Raw genomic sequence first — 15,000 nt, 5'->3', positions numbered from 1 at the left:
CACAATATTTACATTCAAGATAGGCAAAAACTTGCAGACGATCAAAAATGGGCTTGGATAATACTCAATACAGAAAACGGAAACGGTGGAATGCACCACCTAGATAAATCGGACTCTCACACAGAGATCACCGCGTGTAGTGATCAGGTTGTTCAAAGATTGCGAGAAATATAGCGAATTTAAATATTTTATCACAAAAAATGCCTTTAGTCAAATCATTAAATGGTATTTCGATGCCGATTCGTGGAAGGAACATGCAAGAAGAACATCAAAAAATAGTAACGATAAGTCATTCACGAGAGATCAAACCGAAAGATCTACGCCCGAACCGAATCTCGAGATGGTAGTCTAAAAGCAAAAACCACTCAGCGATTCTCATTCTCGATTGAGAGAACAGTTGGCAGCGCATCGACGAGAGGATAAAAATTGCGAGAGGTAAGAAAGAGACAAGATTTGGTGAATGGAATTTCCCGGTTTTTAGATGAACGAAGAAGAATTAATAGGTTTGATCGGTGAAAATAAGATGTCCTCCAAAGATGGAGTTTCGTCTTCGAAAGAAGAAAAAAATAAACATTCGGATCTATTGGATTATCTACAAAAACAAAGACATCTTGGATAGTGTCAAACAGACACAACAGGAAACGGGTCGATGCGTACAACTCCTGACTTCTCTGGTGACGGGAATAAATCCGAATCAACAACAACAGAAAGGATCGGAGAGCACGAAGTACATACAAAATCTAGGTCAACAACGAAGACAAAATCGAATGTTGGAAGTGCTAGAACGCGTGGAACAACAGATGCAAGACGAAAGAGCCATCGAGGAATTACAAATATTAAAAGACATGTTAAAATCGAATCCTCTTTTGCGACGCGTGACTGGTGGTGGCGATAATACTAACAGATCTACAAACACTGTAAAACAAAAATCGTGTTTAAATCGACCCGCAGTGGAGACGACTTCAAATCTAGAAGAACGCGCGAGTAACAAACGTCTGCGTGACGACGAATATGGAGATTACAAGGACGATAATCTAGCATGGAGTGAAAGCGATAAAGAAAGAGAATTTGAATTAGCATTAAATAAATTATTATCAGAGTGATGGCTCTCACGGTAGGTAATGTGGGTGGAGAAACTGCAGCCGAACGTTTACAGGATTTATTAAATATTAAGGAGGAAGAACGTAGAAAGCAAAAAGCCGAGGAACAAGACGGCGAAGGTGCCATAAAAGTGGGCAAATACACTGATACGATCATGGTCAAAGAACAGCTGGAACATACTCAAGAACAATTTATGTTTGATACGTTAGACGATCATTACGAAGAAAGAATTAGACCCGACGTGAATGAAAGTGATTTCACGGTGGGCCGATATCATTTCAACTTAAGACCACAGGGCAAATATGTGACGAATCCGTCGACGTGGACGTTGGAAACGTGGATATCCATTCATCGAAAAGAAGTGGATTCTCGCACTAAAACCGTTGGGTGGATTTTTGTTAATCATCCTAGGACGGCTAAAGATGGTCAAAAGTTCGTGAAACTTTCTTTACTGGCAAACAAATACATGATTTCGAGTATTCAGGTGCCTTTTTCAGACCAGAAAGAGTTAAACGCCACGACGTTTCTGTATCGACTACGCGTGAAATTGATGTACATGTTAAACTATCAGTGGGCAGAAAAACAGGATAAAAAATACATACATAAAACATACAATAGGAGTGGTTTATTGCACAACATGGCTGGTTCTCTCTTGGGCAAGTCGCGAACTGTGGAAAACGAAAAATTGAACGTGAGTGTGGATCACTCGGAAGTGGAGTGGGATTCTGCAAGATCTGCCATGGATCTGGCTGACGAAGCGACGAATACTTCGACAGGAGGTAAAATGCCTTTTCCGCTGCGAACGCAACCCTTACCCGGTGCAGCCCTGGTAATGCACCCGTTTGTGAGGGTTAAATACAACCTAGATAAGCTGGGTCATTTTTAGATAGCCAAGGAGGCGCATGCAGAAGGTCAAGGTACTAAAATGTCTGCAGATGACATTCGCTATAGAATAGATCGCACCAAGACGAGATTGATAGTGCTCTATCTCAGGCTGCCCGAGAAGGATTTTAAGAAAACCAAAAATGCTTATTTCGATCAACCTCCCACTGATTACGAAACAGATCACATGGTTATAGTGGAGGCGAGTAGGACTTTCAACACCACGAATGATCCGAACAGTGTGGGCATCAGAGTTCCAGAAATGACTAAATTGCAAAATAACATGCCAGATTAATTTGGAATAGCGTTTGTGTTGGACGACGATTTACGCGGCAATGGTTATTTAGGAAGAGAGAAAATTCTATTTTCGCGAAATGGAATTGTCAAATTTCAGATAACCATCGGTGGACAGCCCATCTTTAAGAAAGGACCGATGGATTGGCATGATAATGCGGCCGTGAATAGAAAATTATGGGAAATGCAGTGTGACTTTTGGGCTAAGGAAGGTAATCCCTTGCATCACAACAGCTGCATTCAAGACTGGCAAAAACTTGCAGACGGTCAAAAATGGGCCTGGATAATACTGAACCCAAATGCAATCGGTGGAATGCACCACATAAATAAGTTGGACTCTCAGATAGAGATCACCGTGTGGAGTGATGCAGTGGTTTCAAAATTGCGAGTCGTCATATTCTGGTTAGAGCCCGAAATATTCACGTGTCACAAATCGGTCAATAACAATTGGAGTGGACTTCAACGTCAGCTCACGGCCGCCATTTAAGAGCAATACCACAAGTGTTATAATAACGAAGGTGATCTATTGGGCGAGTGAACAACAAAAAAAAAGAAAACAAATCATGCACGATACAATACAATTGAGAAGAGCGTGTTTAGCAGACGAAGATATTTCTAGATATTTTAGAGGAGTATTTGGTGGCGATAAATTAGATCTAAATGGTCTAGTGAAAGACATGCAATCCACCTGGGCTATCATCTTGAATACAGACCCCATCTCAAAACGGGGCCAACACTGGGTTGCCGTGGTAAAAAGGCCCGGGAGAGAACATTGTTTATTTTTCGATTCGTACAGTCATCGGCCGTGGATTGCCATCAGATGTTATGGAGCAGTTTACGCTGGTGTCGTCATAACGCAAAAGATTATCAACAAGATTTTAGCACCGTGTGCGGTGATTATTGTTTATTTTTTTTAAAATTATTTTCTAGAGCCGAACGATTAACTAAATTTCTCAGTACTAGATAAATATTTAGATGAAGGCGATGATGAAGCATCACGGTTCACGGGTGGTATCCAAAAATTTTAAATAGCGAAAGACACCAGTACTTGTTATCATCTAAACCACAGAAAATTAGTAGTAATAGTAGTTTGTACGGTGGACTGACAGATCTTGAAAAACTAGCAAAAATAAAAGAAGCTGCAGAAGCTGCAGAAGCTTCTACCAGCGCTGCTACTGCGGATACGACTTGGTGAGACAATTAAAGAAGTTCCCTGTCCTCTTTGTAGTACTGCCATATCTACTTCATAACGTAACGACGAAAAAAATCTTAATGTGCGGTGTTCCGGCAAATGCAAATTGCCGTGGTGTAACACGACCGGCAAATATTGGTCGACGTTAGCCAAGTTAGCCATGCATGTATTAGATCGTTTTTAACCGTGTAAAAATGAAAAAATACCCAAGTGGAACACGGTGTTGAAGCGAGTTTGGTGGAATATAAATATAAACACATAAAAAACTCTGAAAAAAGAGCCAATGATCCCTATGCCACAAAACATATGTTGTTACACGGCCATTTCTTTTTCGAATGTGGTTGGTACGTGAAAAAAGACTGTGGCACTAAATGTAATTTTGGTTTAGTGGCAGATGTGCAAGGAAATTATGGAAAAGATTTGACTAGGGATCACATAAAACTCGTCCGCTAAAAAAGACAAGCTTATGTCAAACAAAATAAGACTTTTCACTGAGGGTATCAACGCAAACTAGAGGAACAATTGGCAAAAAAAAACCGATTTAAATCAAAATCAAAAAACTAACCAAGGCTGGTCTGGTTTTACTTCATTGTCCCAAAAAAGATAATCAAATAATTTACGATCAATGTCTTTCTTTTTTTTAAATTTACTGCATAGGACTCGATGAATCTGATATAAACATTCACTTATTGATTCAGCACTTTATTGATGGGACAACGTTTATTCGAAACGCAAATACAATCCATGGATAACAAACTAAAAGAAATTTTTGAGCTTGTGTTAAACATTGGTGATGCGATTGATAAAAAATAATTTATTTTTATTTTAGAATGGGGAACTTGTTTCTTTTGTTTAGAACCAACTCAATATGATTTATTTGGTGTCTTCTTTTGTTGTTTATCGTGTAGAAATGACTGTCAATTAGTTGAATTTCGTTATATAGGTGATTTAAAAAATAATTTATTTTATTTTTTTATTATCTAATCTTACCTTGTGTAGACAAGCATTTCACATATTGAAAGATAGATTGGATGTTTTTGCAGAATGAAGTATTGTTAATGAAACAACAAATTGCAAAATAAAAATTTGACCCTGGAAAGCCATTCTGTTTTTGTTTTAAACAAAATAAATGGCGATGGTTACTGAATATTTAAGATGTGGTGATTATTATTATAATTATTAATTTAATTAATTTTTTTTAGAATGTCCTTTTTGTTGTTCAAATAAGATTTTCATTCAGAAACTAGATTTATTATATAGATATTGATGAAATCCCAGGATTTCTCCTTTTACTAAAAAATCATATCTTCACCGCGCGAAGTGAACATATCATTTTTATCTTTCACCTGTGAGGATATAGGTGTTGTCATGGTAACCAACACGATTAGCCAATAAAACGCGAGCTTTCTCATCATTGTAACATACTTTTGTGCTTCATTATAATTCTTCTCTACTACATTAACATTTTTATTGCAAAATTTGACATTATCATGCTTTGTTTTTCATAACTTTCATATATTGTTTCATGTTACACAACATGCACGTTTTAGCGGTTGGTGACCACTTTTTCATCATTTCGAAACTCAATAAAGCAAGTTGTTTTAAATCTAGACATTTCATCAATATCTATATAATAAACAGAACATTACATGGCCGCTTGGGGATACGAATTTTATCTCATCGTGCTGAAAGTAACTCTCACTCCTTCGCTTCGCTCACTCGTGAGAGATACTTGCAGCACTCAAAGATAAAATTGGTATCCCCGCGTGGCCATGTAATATCCTCTATTTATATAATCATCTTTTAGAACATCTCGATGTTTCTATATATCCAACTAATAAAATAACTTGTTTCAAATGTCATAAAACTAAAATATTTTAAAATATTTTTTTTAACCTATAGACAAGCGATGTAGATGTAACAGAGTATACGTTTTCATAACTACTCTAAATAATAATAAATTTATTTTTAAATAGATGCTTTGTGTTGGATGTGTGAATATCACAAGACACTCGGCGACTCGAATTTATGTCAAGATCGTTTGAACGAATGTAGTAGCTGTGAATTTTTTAAATGTACTCGTTTTGATGAGAAGCATCAAAAATATTTGTGTGATTGTTTTCAATTTTGTCCTTGTACTAATGCAATATTACTGTCTGATGTCATTGAACGGCAATAAAAAGAAAAAAAAAATTTAATTTGTAGAACCTACTTAATTCTTATGGTGTCATAGCTGTACATCCTTAAGTAAGTTTTTACGTTTTACTAAGGCTGAGCGATGTTTCATAAAGGTGTAATCTGATTATTTTTTCATGTCGTAAATATAGAACCGATAAAAAATGTAATTTTTTATTATCGAACAAACATGTTTGTAATTTTAAGCATTAAACCCCTTTTAAATAAAAAAATGTATTAAAAACCAGGTTTCTCTTTTTTCATTGTGAATTTACACCCGTTGACCCTCCCTTTTCCAACAACAACCACAACAACAACAAAACGTTTTCTATTAATACCAGAATTTTTATTTTATGATTTCTTTTTTTTTTTGATGTACCGTTGTATATATGCAGTAATTGTTTTTCACCCTTTTCTACTACAGACTATTTTTTACTGTTAAATGTGTTTTTTCTTAAACCACCCAAACATTTTCTATGGTGTAACAAGTGTAAGTCTGTGAAAAAATTGTTTTTGTGTATTTAATTACTAGTTGTCGATAATACAAGAGACAGATGCATATTCACAAAATCTTTTTTATTAATGGCAGGGTCGTAAAACGAGAAAAAAATTTTTGTTGTTGTTTATGGTTGTTATCACATGCCCGACATGCTATAGAGAGATAACGGAATACAGTTCTCTACATTGTGGTGAGTGTGAAATGCTTTTCACGGCTACGGCAACAGATAGAGAGTATTGTGAAATGCGCGATCTATTAAAGGATAACACGGAAGCTTATAATTTTTTTATCCTGTTTGTCTTCTATGGTGTCACAATTGTAGTGCAAATAAAGTTTTTACCACATAAAGTTATACCACATTTAAGACGGGGACTTGAATGCAATAAATATGTGATAAAAATCAACTTCTACGATTATGATCAGGCGCCCCTTCTTTTCTCCCGAAACGCAACAACAACAAAATATAAATTATACAATTCCCTCGCACTCGTCACCAGATCTACTCGGCGGTGAGCCCCGGGCGCCATCTTGAAACCCTCCCTCATCACCAGATCTACCTGGGGGCCCCTTCCTCGCTCACGCAATGCCCATCTTCCACGCGAAGTTGGGATCTGTCCACACGCGATGCCTATTTTCTACGCGAATTTTGTTCCACATGAGTGCGCTATCTGTCTCTTAAAAAAACAGCACCACCTTGCCCTTATCTACTACTGTTGCTTTTTATCCACTGATGAAGAGGCAGCAGTCTCGAAACGTATTGCAATTTACATATTTTTTGCGCAATAACGAACAATTTTGACTAGTTTATTTATCTTCAAACTTTGCGCAACACAGTTTTCTTCTTGTCTCACATTATGCTACGGTTTCCTATAACTCTTGATATTGGCAATTTGTTTTTGAGTGCTACGTCTGATAATACATTCTGAACATGGTATTTCCTTATGTAGATTGAGTTTTTGTGAATTCTATATCTGTTTTCATGAAAATCAACCCATTCTTGAGCAAATGTCTCCTTATGAGTTTGACTGCATGATCCACATAAAGATGCTATAATCAACTTCATTTAAATCTTGATTACCACAAGAAGCTTCAGGAGTGGCTAAATCAGACTGGTTTACTTGCTGTCCGCATAATGAGCATTTAATTTCTGTTAGTTTTATTTCATCATGTAGATCTTTGTTGCAAGTCATTTATATATATTAGAAAAAGTAATATTTTATGCCTAAAAAGTTCAGTTGTTAATCCAATGGTATCTTCCAAAGTCGCTTCCAAAACGGAACCAAGTTGAAAATAAAATTCATTTGAGAAACAATAAAAGTTGTGATTGGTTGACAAATCATACGACTGTCATATTTGACCCTTCACGCAAAAAGGGGGCTTATGGGTTTCACTGAAATTCACGGTCACGGAGCGTGAATTTCAATTTTCACGCCGTGAAATTCAATTTTCACTCTTGGGGTGAAACTAATCATGCCGTGAAATTAAGGGTAAAATTTCACGCCGTGAAATTGGGAGTGAAGCTAATAATATTCACGGCGTGAAATAAGGGTAGAATTTCATGCTGTGAAATTGGGAGTGAAAATAATATTCACGGCGTGAAATTGATCAGATTGTTCAGAAATCAGTCACACCATGGTAATAATCTACTGGCACTCAGGACAAAAAGAATGCCTGATCGCAGGGTACGAGAAATCTGTGAAAGCTGATCAACGCCAAGAAGAAGAAGAATTTTCATTCCTGAATATTCACGCCTGGAAAATGTCACATTGTAAAGAAATTTCTAAAGACCTTGTAGTAAATTCTACCCCCTGAAAGCGACAAAAGAATTGAAAAATCGGTTATTTTTTGCTGGTGACTTTTTCATACATTTACACTGGTTTGTTGACATGACTGAAATAGATCCAGCTATTTGGACGGATTGTCTTTTTCATGGAAATGTTTACAGAAATTGTCGGAGTATTAATGTTTGTAATTATCAGTGACTTACCGCCTTTAGTGCATTTCTCTTGCCGTGCCGTGCAATTTTTCAAACGAATTATTTGAGGCTAACTTACCAGAAGCGTATACATATATTAGTAGTACACCATTTTAAAAGTAAACAACAATTTAAGTTTTAAAAATGTTGCAATTTCACCATAACCTAATCTTTTCCATTAGAGCTTGCGAGTTTTTATTCCAATCAATTTTACATCTTTTGTGTAAGCGAATAAAAACTATTCGGGAAGAGAATGATTTTTTGGCTCCGCCAACACAGCCAGACTCCGTGGTGCCAAACGTGTTTGTTTCTTATGAGTTACGTCTGGGAGGGAATGTATTTTTTTTACTGATCCTATAAACTGATTATCTAATTTTTACTACAGACAGCACATGACGTGTTGATTTTTGTTATGGTCTTACTAAGCTCATTCTTTTGAATTTCTGGTCTTTAAAGATCCAACTACCATGGACATTCTTTCACAAATATTTGACGTTTAAAATCTATTCCGGCAAACTGAAGTTGCGTGCTTTTTAGCAGAGAAACGAAATAAGAAACGCTGATCTTATTGTGGATCGATTTGGATAGTCTCCTGTTCAAAGTTTTAGTATCTAAGGTTTTTTTCTTCTATTATTTCGTTTTCTCTTGTTTTCCCGAAACCACAATATAAAACAGAAAAGTAAACAAAAGAATGGACCCAATCCTGAGTTGGCGATTCGCTGACAGATAGCCGATTCCTAAAGACTTTTAATAATGCTTGCAGTAAAACGTTTGCAGGCGGCGTGACATAATGATGGCATGATGTTCAGGGTAACAGATTGATGTTTACACAAGAAGTTCACTTTGTTTCGCGGCGTGAAATATTTCTCAGACGTTACGACCTGTTTTCACGGTGACTGCAGTGAACTTTTTCACGGCGGGAAAGGGAAATTTCACTCACATTCCAATAATTTTTTACAATTTCACGGCCAGGACGGTGAAATAGCCATAGCGTGAAATTTGGATAAGCCCCCTTTTTGCGTGAAGGGTCACATATGATAATGATATGACTTGAAAACAATGAGATCATCAACTTCCTGTTGATGATCTCATTGACATATGCATCAACATATGCATCACCTCTTCACAAAAAAATACACAAATTTGTAAAGTTTCACTGAAAAATTGCACAATTGTGTACACATTTATAGAAAAAAATGTGTAGCTTTTGATTGGTGAGGCACCAGTCTAGGATACCTATGTCCGTAGTAAGCACTTTCAGGATTTGACTCAAGCCGCATGATCGCTTAAGTAACGCAGGGGAGAAGTTGGTAGGTAGCACTTCACTTCGACACTTAGTGAAACAGGACGCGAGAGGTCTAGGACGCGTTGTTTGGCCGTGTTACATCCCGGGAAACTGAGACCGACGGGACGTCCATCTATTTGATTTAGCGCGGGAAAGAAGACGCGTCGTCGTCCAGTGATGTTTCCAAACATGGCGAAGTCTCTTCAAAGTGTCAGAGAAACACTTGTCTTTGCTTATTTTGACGATATTATCGACGAAGAAATGTATCAAGAGAAGTGTTTCCTTACTGGAAATATGACAGATTTTCTTTCGATGACATGGACGAAACCGAGTGTAAAGTTGAATTTCGATTTCACAGAGCTGACCTGGAGCTACTGCTCCATATTTTAGGATTTCCTGAGTTGAAGTTTACTTGCTCCCAAGGAACTGTCTGTACAGGTATCGAAGGACTTTGCATTCTCTTAAAAAGACTGCCTTTCCTTGTAGGTATAGTGACATGGTCTTCAGATTTGGTCGAAACCCAACAGAGTTGTGCTTAATTTTTAACCATGTTCTGGATTTCACCTTTGAAGCACATAACTATCGCTTGAACTCTTGGAATAAACCATTTCTTCTTCCTCGAACTTTGGAACATTACGCACAAATTATCCATAACAGAGGTGCTCCGCTCCAAGACTGTTTTGGTTTTATTGATGGAACTCTTTGTAAGAGTTCCAAGACCCAAAAAAATCAACAAATAGTTTTCAATGGACATAACCGTGCCCATGGAATAAAATTCCAAAGTGTTGTGCTCCCCAATGGGATTATTGCAAACTTGAATGGACCATATGAAGGATGTAGGCATGATAGCACTATGCTGTGTGAATCAGGATTATTGACGGACTTGCAAAGAGTTGCTTGGATAAATGGTCAGTCTTTATGGTGACCCAGCCTACCCCATTAGTCTTCACTTACAAGCTCCTTTTAGGAATGTACAGCTTACCCCACAGATGGCCATTTTTAACGAGCGCATGTCTGAAGTCAGAATTGCAGTAGAATGGATGTTTCGAACAATCACAAACTATTATAAATTCATAGATTTCAAACAGCAGATTAAAATCGGTCTCAGTCCAATAGGGAAAATTTACTTAGTTTGTGGAATTCTTCAAAATGCCCATACATGCTTGTATGGCAATATTGTCTCTGAATATTTTGATTGCGATCCTCCCGATCTTCATGAGTATTTCTGGTAAAAAAAGTTTACTCATTACGAACTTAATACATTCCATTGTGCCGTAGTAGTGATTAGATGAATCGCATATTAATGAATTTCCAATAACATATTTATTAAAAATTGAATCATTGGATAATGCAATTCTGGTGTTTTGATCAATGGGCTAAGCTATTTAGCTATATGATGAGCCGTTATACCATGATCTACGGGCATGGTAACTGTATGCATACAGGGTCTATACCGTACACTTTTTTAAGTAGCCTTAATTCACAAAAACAGATTGGACAGATTAATTTATATTTTGTGGGCCTTTTAAAACTGTTTTTTTAAAATTGTTATTTATCTTGTGTTTTGTTGGATATGACATGATTATGTCCCTTAAATATGTACATACATTTTTTTTTTACCAGATGTACTCATGAAGATCTGGAGGATGGGAGATTATAATATATATATGCTGAATAATTAAGTAAAACAATTTCTGAAACAATTTTTATTTGAGTAATGCAGTTAAAAGTTTCAAAAGTAATTCACATCGCTTTTTTGCTACAGTTCTTTAGTTCTGTTCCATACAGTCACAAGCTTTGAATGTGTGAAAGTACAACTACTTCAATGAGACAACTTAAAAAGATGATAAGTTTCCACTACATAGTCGAGCTTGTATTCTACTCTGTCATGTATTTGCCTGCCGCATATGGGGGTTCCTTGATTCCAAAATGTAGACTGTTGCAGTAACAATAAAAAGTGAAATGTCCACTCAGGCGGTGGCAAACGCATACGTCAATACTTTAGGTCAACATGAGTCTTTGTTATTGTTGTACAGCTTTAAGTACTGAACAACAACAAACGCAACAACAAATGGACTTCATGTTTTCAAACTCGAAATGAATCTTTTTCATTGTCGTGCAGCTTTGAAAACACGAGCTGCATTTGTTGTTGCTGTTGTTGCATCATGCTTATCATTTGCTGCATCAGCATAGTTTGCTGTTGTTGCTGCTGCTGTTGATTTTCAAGCTGCATCTGCAACTGCTTCTGTTGGAGGACCAGCTGCTCTTTTCTTTCTTCTCGCTGCATCTCTCTATCTTTTCTTTGTTCTTCAAGCTGTAATTCTCTGAACTTAGCATCTTTCTCTGCCCTCTTTTCAAGCCACAACATGGTCTCTGATCCTCTCCTCCTCTTTTTCTGTTCTTTTATTTGGAACTCCTCTTCTTCCTCCTCCACATCTTTAGCAGATCTTTTTCTTGTTTCCCCCATTTTTTCCATAGCCTTTTTTCTGATGTCCAGCGCCTTCTGCTTCTCTAGGTTAGCCTTATCCTTGATACTTTTTGCATCCATTTCTGCTCTTTTCTCCGCCTCATCGCTTAAATGGACAAGTTCTTCGAGTAAAATTTCATACTCGGTCTGTGGCTCCCCACCAATGCCGCTGCTTTTCAATTCCTCCGAAATCTTTGCTTTGAAACGCCTTGAAATTAAAGTATACCTATCCCTTGCTCCCCTTTCAGTCAAGCCATCAGACAAATCAGTGTGACATTTTAAGTTTTGCGCCACGACATTCCACACGTTTCCTCTCTCTCGACTGCCAAATTTGTATTGAAATACTCTTTGAGCCTCAATCTCCTTCATCGCCATAACGTCTTTTTCCTCAGTCCACTTCATTGTGAGCCTAAATTTAACAAAACAATTGTGTAAACAAAAACACAAGACTAATGCCACAGCATCATGTTGAAGATCAGTTCATTCGTTGTGAACCCGAATTTCGTTGCCTTTACATTTGCTTTTAGATGTTTTTCATAGAATAACAAATAATTAATGTTAAAGCTAGTTTTCACAAACTTAGGTTTTAGGTTCACGTTCTGGTCAGGACGTCAAACTGATGGATTTCACGTCCTAAACGCGACGCCAAATTTAAGACGCGGGAAATATAATCGGTTCCAGTCTCTTTCATATTGTCCCTGACGTCCGCGTCCTGTTCACGTCCTGTTCCTAAAACAGCCTATTGACTTCCTAGCTGACTGTGGATTGTGGGCCACAAGAGCAGTATACGCAGATTTAAGGAGGGTGTGAGTGGCGGGGTATTCTGAAGTTGCTCCAGAACGCTACACATGAATCTAACTAGTTCTTTAATCAATGTGCCGAAACAATAATCCATGAGCGGAAACAAGAATGCTACACATGAATGTAACTCGTTCTTTAATCCATGTGCCGAAACAATAATCCTTGAGATGAAACAAGCACGCTACACCTGAATCTAACTCGTTCTTTATTCATTGTCCCGAGTCAAACTTGCATACACTCTCACATTAACATAAGTCTAATCTAACTCGTGCTTTAATTCCTGTGCCGAAACAAACTCGCTAACACATATATATGAATGTAACTTGTTCAGTAATATATGAACCGAAACTAACTCCCTAATTCATGTGCCTAAACAAAGTCGCTAACACATGAATATACCTTCATTAGTAAGACATGAGCAGTTTGAAAATACTTCAAATAAACAAGACTCACTACTACATGCGACATACACTGTAATCAAAACTGTTTCGTATAACCTACAATACGTGCAATTAATGCAATTCAAATCTAAGCGTCTTGAATGTTCGTTGGATACTGTAACTTCGTTATTTCATTACTCGCATTGTCTAATTATTCAAGTTTGTAAATTTTCTTAATGTCTTTTAAAAACGCTTTTCACAAATCTTCTCTACTGTGGATATATCTCCATTTGAATTCCGCTAAATACGATGAATAATGTTCTTTTTTGCGACCGTGTGTTGAAATAAATAACAAAATTAATACCAACAAATTGTCTTACATATAGTGGTTAAATTAGTCTTGCAGTTCCCTAGCTGCTTATCCCGGTAGCCAAGTAGCCCTGTAGTGTGTCTATTTCTCGTTCTAAAAACATAAAAAAGAAAGGGCGTGCACAAACTGCGTAGCCAAGTATCCAGATTTTAAGGGGTACAACTTCGAGTGGCGGGGTATTCTGAGATATGTCCAGAAATGCACACAACAACAAAAATGGCAAAAATGAGAAAATGTTGGCGAATTTGGCAAATATGGCGAAAATGACAATTTTGCCACAATCGTCAACGCGGCAAAGCACAAAGCAGTATAGGGGCCCCATAAAAGTTGGCCAAAGCGGCGAATTTGGCAAATATGGCGAAAATGACAATTTTGCCACAATCGCCAACGAGGCAAAACACAAAGCAGTGAAGGGGGCCCATAAAAGTTGGCGAAAGCGGCGTATTTGGCAAATATGGCGAAAATGACAATTTTGCCACAATCGCCAACGCGGCAAAGCACAAAGCAGTATAGGGGCCCCATAAAAGTTGGCGAAAGCGGCGAATTTGGCAAATATGGCGAAAATGACAATTTTGCCACAATCGCAAACGCGGCAAAGCACAAAGCAGTATAGGGGCCCCATAAAAGTTGGCGAAAGCGGCGAATTTGGCAAATATGGCGAAAATGACAATTTTGCCACAATCGCCAACGAGGCAAAGCGCAAAGCAGTATAGGGGCCCCATAAAAGTTGGCGAAAGCGGCGAATTTGTCAAATATGGCGAAAATGACAATTTTGCCACAATCGCCAACGAGGCAAAGCACAAAGCAGTGAAGGGGGCCCATAAAAGTTGGCGAAAGCGGCGAATTTGGCAAATATGGCGAAAATGACAATTTTGCCACAATCGCCAACGAGGCAAAGCACAAAGCAATGAAGAAATGAGGGGGTCCATAAAAGTTGGCGAACGTGGCGAACAAAATTAATGAAAGAAGAATTCGATCTCCAGTGCTGTTTCAAATGTTTGGCCTCAAAAACAAAAGTTCATTTCTTTAATTTTAATGATTTTAGAAAATTAACAACCAGCATGAAGAACAAAGGAAAGAGGAAGAAGGGGTAGTTTCTAAAGAAACTGTGGTGCTGCGTCGGTGGGGAAGTAGTATACAAAAATTTGGTTTATCAACGGAGTTGATAATGTAAATTGACCACCGTACAGAGATTCTAAAAGCTGACGTTTCGAGCGTTAGCCCTTCGTCAGAGCGAATCGAGGGATTATGGGTTACGTGTAGTTTTTATAGTAGAATAGGAGCTACGCTATTGGTGGTAACATGGCAACGTGAAAAGTAGGAATATATTAGTTAAATGAAAAGCGTTCGTTAATACCGTGAGGATTAAGGGTGCCGATTTGAAAGATGAATTTTTGTTCCAGATTCTTGCGGCTTTCCGTCGTACCTAGATGTAGGGAAAGGCCGCAGATAGCCATGTGTTTTTTGGAGTGGTTCGGCAGATTAAAATGGCGAGCGACTGGCTTAGATGCATCCTTGTCATTCTTCTCAACATCGCGAAGGTGTTCGCGGAATCGGTCACCTAGTCGTCTACCTGTCT

General features: G+C 37.7%; 1 protein-coding gene across 6 annotated transcripts in view; it reads right to left on the bottom strand.

The window, feature by feature from the left end:
* LOC138024353 (mRNA export factor GLE1-like) overlaps nt 1–15,000 on the bottom strand; it is a 199,957-nt gene that overhangs the window by 177,953 nt on the left and 7,004 nt on the right. For 3 of the 6 annotated variants that reach the window (XM_068871520.1, XM_068871519.1, XM_068871518.1), the window contains 2 exons: nt 13,432–13,514; nt 11,101–12,279 (listed from right to left, as the gene is read on the bottom strand). The exons of 1 other annotated variant lie outside the window; for it this stretch is intronic. In XM_068871520.1, the coding sequence (XP_068727621.1) occupies nt 11,490–12,279; nt 13,432–13,433 (792 nt within the window). In that variant the 5' untranslated portion in view covers nt 13,434–13,514 and the 3' untranslated portion in view covers nt 11,101–11,489. Of the gene's footprint in view, nt 1–11,100; nt 12,280–13,431; nt 13,515–15,000 lie in introns of those variants that run through there. 2 more of the 6 variants (XM_068871522.1, XM_068871521.1) reach the window with 1 other exon arrangement.

This window comes from Montipora capricornis, chromosome 11 (genome assembly GCF_036669925.1).
Source record: "Montipora capricornis isolate CH-2021 chromosome 11, ASM3666992v2, whole genome shotgun sequence".
NCBI lineage: Eukaryota > Metazoa > Cnidaria > Anthozoa > Scleractinia > Acroporidae > Montipora > Montipora capricornis.
The sequence above is the reverse complement of the archived record's forward strand: the minus strand, read 5'-3'. Positions and strand labels throughout refer to the sequence as shown.